Below are 12,262 nucleotides of genomic sequence, written 5' to 3' on the forward strand. Positions count from 1 at the left end.
TGGTGATTATTAAGAAACTTTGGGCTACGCTTATCTAACCACAGAATTCCCATGTATAATAGCATCCAGTCCATAGTTCTCAATGATAGTAGCAGATATTATTGATTACTTACTATGTAGTCAGTACACATGATTTACATTCATTATCTTATTTAAACCTTTCGCCAAGCCTCGGGGATGGGGCTCTTGACAATTACTGTGAGTTCCTTTAAATTGCAGTGCCTTTCCTGTCCCAGACATTTGAATCATCATTCTATGTTTTGAAGCTTGACTGAAAACTAAATACATTATGGATTTTACCAAATAAATCCTTCATAAAACCTTCAGGTATTTGTACCCCCTTTAATATCCATTTGGTTAATAGGAAGAGTTGTAGAATTCACAAGATCAATTAGAGACTTCATTTTTTGCTTGTGTTTTTTGAGGTTATATGAAACGTTTTAAATGTGACATGGGAGAACAGTGAAATAGAGTTTTAACTTAACCAGGATGCATGATTTTAAAAATCGAAGTAGACCTGAATTTCCTGAAAATTTTAAAATAATCTAGTAGTGCCAGCATGAACCTTAGTCACCTAGGCAATAGAGAAGGTTTTCATGGAAATCCATTGGTCTGTTTTAAATAAATATCTTGAATATTAATAGTATAAAAGAGCATTATCTAAGTAATACTGAAGCTTATTATCAGCTGAAACTTTGTTGATCATAATGGTTAGCCATTTATGCTCACATCTGTTAATAGTGGTGATTGCTTTCATCAGGAAAACAACCTTTAGATATGCAAATAGCTTTTTCTGAGGATCCGGCAAGATGGCAGAAGCAGAGCAGAAGAAGAAGCGGACCTTCCCCAAGTTCACCTACCGCGGCGTGGACCTGGACCAGCTGCTAGACATGTCCTACGAGGAGCTGATGCAGCTGTACAGTGCGCGCCAGCGGAGCCGGCTGAATCGGGGCCTGCGGCGGAAGCAGCACTGCCTGCTGAAGCGCCTGCGCAAGGCCAAGAAGGAGGCACCGCCCATGGAGAAGCCGGAAGTGGTGAAGACGCACCTGCGGGACATGATCATCCAGCCCGAGATGGTAGGCAGCATGGTGGGCGTCTACAACGGCAATACCTTCAACCAGGTGGAGATCAAGCCCGAGATGATTGGCCACTACCTGGGCGAGTTCTCCATCATCTACAAGCCCGTAAAGCAATGCCGGCCCGGCATCAGGGCCACCCACTCCTCCCGCTTCATCCCTCTCAAGTAGTGGCTCAGCTAATAAAGGCGCACATGGTTCCAAAAAAAAAAAAAAAAAAGATATGCAAATAAGTGTGGTAGCTAATATTCTGTCTCCTTTCCTTCACACCTCATAGATTCTCAATCCCCAGATGTATTTTCGTCTTTAGAGAAATAAAAGGTGTGTTTCCTAATTTTGTTATACTTTTGCATTAAGTTTAATGAGTTAAGTTATAAAACTTTTTCCATTTATACCGGTGGGGTTAGTAAATGGGCCTCTGGCCAGGAGCTATTATAGCCCCTAGGCTATTATCTCATGCTCTTCCAAGTACCAGAGATGGGTAGTGTAATGAAGGGCCTGGGGTCTGGTTCAGGACATGCTTTCTATTTTACAGAAGAGTTCTCAGAACAGAGTGTGCTCTGCTTTCTCTGGTTGCTCTGGGGACTTCTGTTCACTGAAATTGTTGCCTAACATTATACTAATGACTATTCCTTAAGAGCTGATTCTTAAGAAGGTAGGGCATGACCTATAGATTTCCTCGCAGACTTGGTACAATTCACAGGAAATAAACATAGAGAGGTGAATTACTTGTCAAAAATTACATTGCTACTAAATGGCAGATCCAGGATTTGAACCCCTAAGGTCCATTATAGAAAATGTGATGTATTATCTTGTGTGGTACTCTGGGGAGAGGCCGTGTTTACTTGGTAGGGACTTTGTCTCTTCTGTTTGGCCTTCAATTTCCTATCTAAAGTAAATGTGCTCTAAGTGTCAGCAAAGATAATCGGGCTTAATGGTGGAGCAGAAAGTTGGCCAAATATAGCAAATGTCACTGTATGAAGGAAGAGCTCATTAAGTCTCACTCAGCTACCTTTCAATAGGCAGAGGGCTTTTGGAAAGAAGGCCACCTTGTTTGGAATTAAGTTTTATTTTTATCATAGTAGTCTATGTATAAAGTTCATTTCATTTTTTATTTTTTTATTTTATTTTTATTTATTTATTTTTTGAGACAGTCTCACTCTGTCTCCCATGCTAGAGTGCAGTGGTGCAATTTTGGCTCACTGCAACCTCCATATCTGGGGTTCAAGCAATTCTCATGCCTCAGCCTCCTGAGTAGCTGGGACTATGGGCTTGCACCACCACGCCTAGCTAATTTTTGTATTTTTAGTAGAGATGGGGTTTTGCCATGTTGGCCAGGCTGGTCTCGAACTCCTGGCCTCAAGTGATCTACCTGCCTCAGCCTCCCTAATGTTGGGATTACAGGCATGAGCCACCACGCCTGGCCACAAAGTTTATTTTAAATCAAAGAGATCTATGAGGATTTTATGAAAGCCAATAGTCTATCCCCTATTTCACCCAATTTTCAACTCTTCTATTTTCCTTACCTCCACATTTCTATATAGAATATTTCTTAACTTTTCAAGTTTAGAGAACATATATTGACTTCCTACCATGTTCATGATAATATGATAAATACACATTTATTGAGTATTTACTTTATACCAAGTATTTTTATCAGTATATTTTATATATATATATATACAAACTCATTTTATCTTTACAATAACTCTTTGAAGTAAGTAGTATCATCTTCATTTTCCAGATGCAGAAACTGAAGTACAAAGAAGTTGAGTAACTTACCTAAGATCGTACAGCTAGTAGAAGGTGTCCTGGGATATGAAGCAAGGCAATTTGGCCAGGAAGTCCAAACTTTAAGCCATCTTTCTGTGCACCTGCCCTGCCCATTCCAGTTTACATTCTCTTCCTAACTACATTCCCTACATTCCTCTAATTTAATTTTGGTATGATTTTTGGTTAAATTAATTGTTATTCTTTACATTATTATGGTTATACCAATGAAGTGCACTGCTGAGCCATGTAATATACTACTTCTATGTTTTCTTTCTTTTTTCTCCTTCCTTTTCCCTGTGATTGATACTAGCCTTTTTGAGGGCCTGAATTTTTATCCACCTATTGTTAATTGTTTTCAATTATTTCACTGTTTCTCCCATGTGTATATTAACAATATGTTTCTATTCAGTCAAATAGCAATTGTATGTCTTTATTTCCTGGAAACTTCTTCCTTCTGCTTCAGTATGTAACGCTTGCTCTTTGTAAAAATTTCACTGGGAGACTTCCCTTTGTGTCAGATATCCTCTTTCCTGGATCCCGTGTCGTCTTCTTTCTTGTTTTAATTCATTGTTTTGGTAGAACATATTTTCCAATCTTCTTTTGAAAGGGTACATAGCGGGTATTTGAGCCCTTGAATATCTGAAAACATCTTTATCCTGTCCTTGTGCTTGATTGAGAGTTTAGCTGGCTCTAGAATTCTAAGCTGAAAATAATTTTCCCCCAGAATTTTGAAGGCATTTGATTATTTGTCCTCTGGCTTCTGATGCTGCTATTGAGAAATATGAAGCCATTCTGACTAATAATTTGTAAGTATTCTCTACTTATCTTTCTGGAAGTTTTCAGGATCTTCTTTGGTATTCTGAAACTTCACAATGACATCCCCTAATATGAGTCTCTTCCATATCTTTAGCTAGTGTGAGTATTGGTGAATATTTTTAATCTAGAGTCTCATGTCATTTGGTTCTGAGAAATTTCTTCCTCTCTCTTTTCTCTGTTCTGTATTTCTTGAACTATTAGTAGGATGTTGGATTTATTGGATTGATCCACTATTTTTTTCTTATATTCCATCTCTTCTAATTTTGTTTGTCTTCAAAGAGATTTAAATAAATATTTGAAATTTCTTCAGCTGCAAGTGACAAAGACTGAATGTCATGCGTTAAGCAAGATAGAAGTTTGTATCTCTCCCTTATGTAAAATTCAGAGGTAGGTTGCCCATTGTTGCTTTGCCAACTCTACTCCATGAAGGGATTCAGTCAGGCTCCTTTTATCTCCAAGTTTACCTCATGGTGTACACCAGTTATCTTTTTAAGAAAGTCTCTACAAGTTGCCATAAAGTACTTTTACTCACATCTCAAGAAGTAGTCACAAAGCCACACCTTGCTGCAAGGAGAGTGGAAAATGTAGCCTTTATTTTGGGTAGCTAGGAGGTTGGGAAAAAGTTCAAGGAGGATTACTTGGAAAAAGGTAAGAGCATATCTCAGATCTGCCATTACTCATTGATTCTGTCATATTTTCTACAGTGATGATCATGTTGTCGAGAATATAGACAGGTTTACTGTTTCCTTTCAATGTGGATACTTTTTATTTCTTTTTCCTAGCTTATTGCAATGGCTAAAACCTCTAGTACAATGTCTAATAGGAGTGTTGAGTGTCATCCTATTCTTGTTTCTGATTGTTGGTGGAAAGCATTCAATCTTTCACCATTAAGCAATATTAATTATATGCTTTTTGTAGATACCATTTATTAGGTTGATCCTTTTATTCTTACTTTTCTGAGAGATTTCATACATGGATATTGGCTTTTGTCAAAAGATTTTGTGTGTGTGTCTATTGATCATATGGTTTTCTTTTTAGTTTGGTAATATAGTGAGTTACATTAATTTATTTTATTTTATTTTTATTTTTTGAGGCAGAGTCTTGCTCTGTCACTCAGGCTAAAGTGCAGTGGTGTGACCTTGGCTCACTGCAACCTCTGCCTCCTGGGTTCAAGTGATTCTCCTGCATCAGCCTCCCGAATAGCTGGGACTACAGGTGTGTGCTACCATGCCTAGCTAATTTTTGGTAGAGACAGTCTTTGACTATGTTGGCTAGGCTGGTCTCGAACTCTTGACCTCAAGTGATCTGCCCACCTTGGCCTCCCAAAGTGCTGGGATTACAGGAGTGAGCTACCGCACCTGGCCTGATTGATTTTTAAATGTTACACCAGCCTTGCATTCCTGAGATAAACCCCATTTGGTCAGGATATATTATCCATTTTAGATATTCTTGAATTCAGTTTGCTAAACAATTATTAGAATGTTTGCATTCACTTTCATGAGATACATTGTTTCGTAGTTTCTTTTCTTGCAATATCTTTGCCTAGTGTTAATGCTGGACTCTTTATGAATTGAGAATTATTCCACCTTTTCAGTTTTCTGAAAGAGTTTATGTATAGTTGGTATTATTTCTTTCTTAAATATTTGGTAGAATTTATCAGTGAAGCCTTCTGAATCTGAAATTTTCTTTGTGGGAAATCTTTTAATTACAAATTTAATTTCTTTAATAGATATAGTGCTATTCAGGTTATGAATTCCCTCCTAGGTGAGCTTTGCAGTTTGTGTCTTTCAAGGAATTTGTCTATTTCATCTAACTTGTCAAATTTATTGGCATAAGTTTGTTCATAATACTCCCTTATCACCATTTTAATATCTGTGGAATCTATAGTGATATCACATCTCTCATTTCTGATATTGGCAACTTCTAATTTCTCTCTTTTTTTTGATTAGTCTGGCTAGAGGTTTATCAATTTTATTGACCTGCTCACTGACCAGTTTTTGGTTTAGCTGATTTTCTATTTTATTTATTTCCACTTTGATCTTTATTATTTCCCTATTCTGCTTACTTTGGGTTTAATTTTTTGTTTTGTAGTTTTTTAAAAATTGAAGCTGTGGTCAATGATCTGTCTTCTTTTTCTAATCTAGTACTTTAGTGCCAACATTTTCTAAGTTACGTTTTGGTTGCATTTCTCAAATTTTGATATACTGTATTTTATTTTCATTCAGTTAAAATGCTTTTTAATTTCTGTTTTGATTTCTTCTTTGATTTATGGGTTGCTTAGAAGTGTGTTGTTTAGGTTCCAAATATTTGCGGATTTTCCAGAGATCATTATGTTATTGATTTCTAATTAAATTCAATTGTAGAATGCTTACATTCTGTTTTATAGCTCAGAATATGGTCTGGTAAATGTTTCATGTATACTTGAAAGCAATGTTTATTCTTCTGTTGTTGGGTCAAGTGTTCTTTAAATATCAAGCAATTCAAGTTGGCTGATAGTGTTGCCAAATTTTCTATATCCTTGTTGATTTTCTATTGGTTCTAAATTATTGATGGAGTAGTATTGAAATCTCTGACTATAATTGTGTATTGGTCTATTTTTCTTTGTAGGTCTATTATTTTTTACTTCTTGTATTTTTAAACTCTCATTAGGAGCGTAAGTGTTTAGGATTGTTACATTCTTTTGATTAATTAACAACTTTATAATTATGAAATTACCTTCTTTATCTGTGATAATATTCTTTGCTTCGAAATCAACTTTTTTGATATTAATATGGCCCACTCTAGCTTTCTTTTGATTAATATTACCATAGTATATTGTTTTATTTTAACTGACTTATGTGTTTATATTTAAAATGCATTTCTTGTAGGATAAGTATAGTTGGGTTTATCTTTAATCCAATTTGAACACCTCTTTTACTTGAGGTAAACCTCTTTTACTTTGACTACTTATACTTTATGTTGATTATAAGTATGGTTAGGTTTAAATCTATGATCTTAAAATTTGGTTTTTGTTTGTCTCATTTGTTTTTTACCTCTTTTTGCCTTATTTTGGATTATTGAATATTTTATAATTTATTGCTCATTTACTGGCTCTTTTTTTCATTTCAGTGGTTGCTTTAGAAATTATAGCATACCTTTTTAATTTACCACATTCTATCTTTAATTAATCCTACATCAATTCATGTATAGTATAAGAACCTTACAACCTTAGTTTGACCTGATCAGTGGTCATGTAAATGGAATTATACAGTATGTGCTATTTTACGTCTGACTTCTTTTGCTCATAATGATTCTTATGAAAGTCATCTATGTTGTTAAATGTATCAGTAGTTTATTCTTTTGTATTGTTTGGTAATATCCCATTGTACGAATCCACCTTAGTATGTGTATCTGTTTATCGATAATGAATATGTGGGCTGTTTTCCGTCTTTAGCGTTTGTAAATAAGCTACTATGAACATTTTTCTATAGGCCTTTTTGTAGACATATGCATTCATTTTCTCCTAGATATATACCTAGGAGTAGAATTTCCAGGTCATAAATAAGTGTGTATCTAACTTGATTAGAAACTGCCAAACAGTTTTCTGAGATGGTTTTATCATTTTATACTGTGGATATTGGAGAGTTCACATCCTTATCAAAACTTGGTATTCTCAGTATTTTTTAATTCAGCCATTCTGGGAGGATAATAGTATATTACCGTGGTTTTAATTTTTATTTTTTTCTGGTGACTAATGATGGTAAGCTCCCTTTTTATAAAATGTACAACCTTCTCTTTGTTCTTCAGACATACTAACGCCACCCAGTCTATGTGCACCAAATTGCAATTATTCCTTCCCAAATAAAATATTTTAAATGTAGAGATTCATCTCTATATTTTATTTGACTTCAGTAAGTATAAGTTTGCATATATTCACAAATATAGTATCAGATATTCACAAATATAATATATTTTTCACTATGTTGACCAGGCTGGTCTCAAACTCCTGAGCTCAAGCAATCCACCCGCCTTTCCTTCCCGAAGTGCTGGGATTACATGTGTGAGACGCCAGCCACACCCGGCCTTCTTTCTTCTTTCTTCTTTGATTTTTAAAAAGATATGTATTTATTCTGCTCTGAAAGCTCTTATTCCCTGATTGTTTCTTTTTAAATATAACATCTCATCTTGCTTTTTTGGATGTAGTCTCTATCCCTCTGGGAACACTGATTATTGTGTGTTTTTGTTGTTGTCATCTTTTGCTTTCTGTTGTCTATTTCCATTTTTAGTTTGTTTACTCTTATCTCTGTTTTCTTCTAGCAGTCTTACTCAAACATTGGGTGATTCTTGGCTGGCTGTGAAGAGTCTGGTGCTGGGTGGTTGGTTTCTAGTTCTGCAGATGTTTAAGTGGAGCCAGTGCATTGGTAGGCTTCATTACACAGTGATCAAGAAGCAAACTAAGTTTTTTTGGGGACCTCACGTATCAATACCTAAACTTCTCTTCCCTAGCCCCTCAGTTTCTTTGAAATGGAATCTCTCAACATCTTGCCCGGGGTATAATAGCGAGGAGGGTGTAGGTGCCTGACACTGACCTTATGGAGTCAGGGCTGGAGAATGAGGCAGAAGGTAACACAAGTGAGCAGATAGACTTTCATTGAATTTCCTCGTGTGTAAATTCATGCCTTGTTCTGGTCTTTCAGCATACCCCCAAGTGCATAGTTTCTCAGGTTCTGTTTCTCCAGTGAATTCATTAATGCACTCCAAAATATTGACTACTATATGTCCGGTGATGTCCAAGATGCTGGGTATACAGCAGTGAGCAAAACAACATCTTTGATCTCATGGGCTTGGATGTCATTTGAGAGAGACAAACAAAAACAAAATCAACAAATTAATGTATACTGTATCACATGGAACTAATTAAAGAGGAATAAAGTAGGGTCGGGGGATAGAGAGTGACAGGGGGTAGTCTTTTTGTAGGCATAGGAAATCTCTCTGATGGGAGACCTAAAGGAAGTAAGGGAACAAGTCATGGAAGTATTTAGTGGAAGTGTATTCCAGATGGAGAAAACACAAATGCAAGACCCGAAGGTGAGAACGTCTGCCCATGCAAGGGCAGCGCTGTGTGTACTGATGAGGGGAGTGGGGCCTCCAGTTACTCTGTTTACAGAATTTCACCACTCTCCCTGGCTGCATTGCAAGCCCTCAGCCTCACCTGGTTCTGTACCTAACATATTTGACACTCAGAGTTGATCATTTTTAAAACCCTCCTCCTCTGTATAATAAAATTACTTGCAGTAATAATAATAGAGATAAATGATAATAATGATGAGAAAAACACAGTGAATATTTTCTTTATTGAATTTTGTATATAATCAAGAAAATGAAAGTAAAATAATTACAATACACAAAAGGGAAAAAACCTCAATGGATAGCACTTTTAATTATGTAGATATATTTTTTAAAACAAACAAATGTATTCCTAGATATTGAGCTATCAAAATAATGAATTAACCATTATGTTTATGTTCTCATGCCTTAACTCCTGCAGATTCTTCAGTGACCTTATAAAAATTTTTCTTCTATATATATTTATGATCTATAGATAGTATAGCCAGATATATCCTTTTATCTTCAATCATAGTTAATAAAAATACTTCTTATTAGTATAAACTTAAAATAATTCTTTTAAAAAGAATATATGAATATTTAGATTCATATTCATATAAAGATATATGAATCTTTAGAAAAAGGCTTAAGGATATGAAAGTTGATCATACAAATCGGGTCATTCTTGTCATACTCAACTAAATCAGAGTCACGAGGCTAAAGGGAAAAAGCACTCAGGGCACATGAAATTGATCCAAGAATGTAATTCTCTGCAAGTCTGGCTGCCGAACTGCCCGCTGTACCCTGAAACTGGCTTTATCTGATAGCTGCTGAAATAACTTGCTAAGACTCTTAGACACGTTTTCTCCACAACCATCACTCACCAATCAGAGCTTGCCAGCTCCCCAACACTTTACTGGTACCAGTGAACTTTCTGGAAAAACAATAAGTAACATTTCCCCTTTTTATAAAATGTGCAACCTTCTCTTTCTTCTTCAGATATACTGAAGGCCACCCGGTCTGTGTGCCCCAAATTCCTATTATTACGTCCTACATAAAATGTTTTAAATTTAGAGATTCATCTCTATATTTTATTTGACTTCAGTAAGTATAAGTTTGGTAGATATTCACAAAAATCCCATTTCACAATGAATTCCAGAAACTGCAATATGGTCCACATTTCTTTCTGGCTCAATTCTAGCAACTTTCAAACATCTCTGTAGTCAAAAAATCATTTCACTAGATTATTTCTATCTGAAAATTCATCATAAATTTCTTATATTTGTAAGAACTTCTAGAGGTTTTCTTTTGTAAAAATCAGAAGGGCCGGGCGCGGGGGCTCACACCTGTAATCCCAGGACTTTGGGTGGCTGAGGCGGGCAGGTAATGAAGTCAGGAGACCGAGACCATCCTAGCTAACACGGTGAAACCCCGTCTCTATTAAAAATACAAAAAATTAGCTGGGTGTGGTGGTGGGGGCCTGTAGTCCCAGCTACTTGGGAGGCTGAGGCAGGAGAATCACTTGAAGCTGGGAGGCAGAGATTGCAGTGAGCTGAGATCGCGCCATTGCACTCCAGTCTGGGCTACACAGTGAGACTCCGTCTCAAAAAAAAAAAAAAAAAAAAAATCAGAAAACATCACTGAATCATAGTGAACATTACCATTATTTAATTTGTTGCGTTACAGTGGATATTCAGTTCTTGGGGAAAATACTCAAGGTTTTGAGACATTGCCCTTGTGATTTTTTCTGGCAATGCGGCTGCTTTTGTAACTTCTCTTCGCACTCTTCTCTGAAATGTAATTATTTTTTCCATGTACATGTAAATTTTCTCACTTTATGTTGCATAGTTGCTAACCTGCACAAATTTTTTGCCTAGATTTTTAAGGTACAACTTTAAAGCTTGATGTTTTGCTGTACATTGTTTAAGCCTGAAATGTAGCTGTTTGCAAATATTTTTGTGTTTAATTAATCCTACCTAAAAGTTCACATCCAAAATCAAAAATCCAATAAATTATATCTCTGATATTTTTTTCTTGATTCTTTAATTTTGACAATTAACAAAAGAATAAATTTTACTATTAAATATTCAGTAATCAGTAAACTATTTCATGTGTAAACCAAAGTTTGTACTTACCAAAGAAAAATATTACACTGTGTAATTTTCTCTCTGTTTAATTTTACACACAGAGGCCTTCACCGGTCACACAGAACGAAAGAAGAATGGAAGTAACTCAAGTTCTGTTCTTTTGCCTTTACTGTCATTGTGCTATCATTGTCTTTCATTTTTTAGCTCTAGTATATTGTTTAAATGTAGCACTATGTAGTTCTACAGGTGTTGGAAAGACAGGAAGTATGTGGAAAGCCAGTGACAATGATTCTGATGCAACCTAAAAAGAAGAGACTCAGTGGTGTCTGGGTGTGCCAGGGACTGCTTGATAACTGGGAGTTCCCTGCATTCATCTCTGCATAGAATACAAGGCTTATTAAAGACTAAGGAGGCCAGGCGTGGTGGCTGTTGCCTGTAATCTCAGCACATTGGGAGGCCGAGGTGGGTGGATCATCTGAGGTCAGGAGTTCGAGACCAGGCTGGTCAACACGGTGAAACCCTGTCTCTACTAAAAATACAAAAAATTAGCCAGGCGTGGTGGTGGTCTCCTGTAATCCCAGCTACTCAGGAGGCTGAGGCAGGAGAATTGCTTGAATCCAGGAGGTGGAGGTGGCAGTGAGCCCAGATAGTGCCACTGCACTCCAGCCTGGGCAACAGAGTGAGACTCTGTTTCAAAAAAAAAAAAAAAAGACTAATAAATGTGCTGATTTGAAGCATATATATGTTTATATAAGCTATTGTGTATCTATATTGTGTGTGTGTATATATGTGTATGTTATTATATATATGTGTGTTTAAAACTCTGAAGACAAAACACTCTTTTAGTCTTCACTGGGCTTCTGCCTCCACCACCCTCACCCATTTAGGAGAGGCAAAATTTTACCTTTATCCTCTTAGGGTTTTTCAGCTGGGCCTTATAATTAAATCGACAAGACAGATCAACAGGAGAAAAGCAGACACATTTATTTAAGACAAGGTTTACATGACATGGGAGCCTTTAAAAGGAAATGAAGACCCAAAGATGCGGTTAGAGTCGAACACTTACATACTGAGTTGGACAAAGAGTAGTAAGTTGTAGAAAAATAACTAAATTTTATGGGGAGGCTAAAAGAAGTTAACAGTTATTTTAACAAGGTCTGTACAGAATTCCCTTGGCCTTGACTTTCTGCCCTTGATGATAAGAATGACATTTTCCTTCTGGTATGGGGAGGGCATCTTGTGCATGGTAATTTCATCTCTGGTTTTTAAGAAACAGAAGGAAGATCAGGCCAGGAGAGGTGGCTCCTGCCTGTAATCTCAGCACTTTGGGGGCCAAGGCGGGAGGACTGTGTAAGGCCGGGAGTTCAAGTACGGGAAGAAAGGTCAGAGTGAATTTTTTGTACTGACTGTTTTTCAAGTGCCTTT

At 36.5% G+C, this 12,262-nt stretch overlaps 1 protein-coding gene across 1 annotated transcript; it reads left to right on the top strand.

Annotated features, from left to right (window-relative positions):
- Positions 1 to 795: 795 nt before the first annotated feature.
- Positions 796 to 1,285, top strand: LOC129033704 (small ribosomal subunit protein uS19-like). The gene has a single exon (XM_054482618.2). It carries the CDS (start codon positions 810 to 812, stop codon positions 1,245 to 1,247), a length of 438 nt encoding a protein of 145 aa, XP_054338593.1. The 5' UTR covers positions 796 to 809; the 3' UTR covers positions 1,248 to 1,285.
- The last annotated feature ends 10,977 nt before the right edge of the window (positions 1,286 to 12,262 follow it).

Source organism: Pongo pygmaeus, chromosome 1, assembly GCF_028885625.2.
Source record: "Pongo pygmaeus isolate AG05252 chromosome 1, NHGRI_mPonPyg2-v2.0_pri, whole genome shotgun sequence".
NCBI classification, from domain to species: Eukaryota; Metazoa; Chordata; class Mammalia; order Primates; family Hominidae; genus Pongo; species Pongo pygmaeus.

Excerpts from the sequence above, each read along its gene's own strand:
- LOC129033704 (XM_054482618.2), top strand. The coding sequence starts at position 810 with ATGGCAGAAGCAGAGCAGAAGAAGAAGCGGACCTTCCCCAAGTTCACC.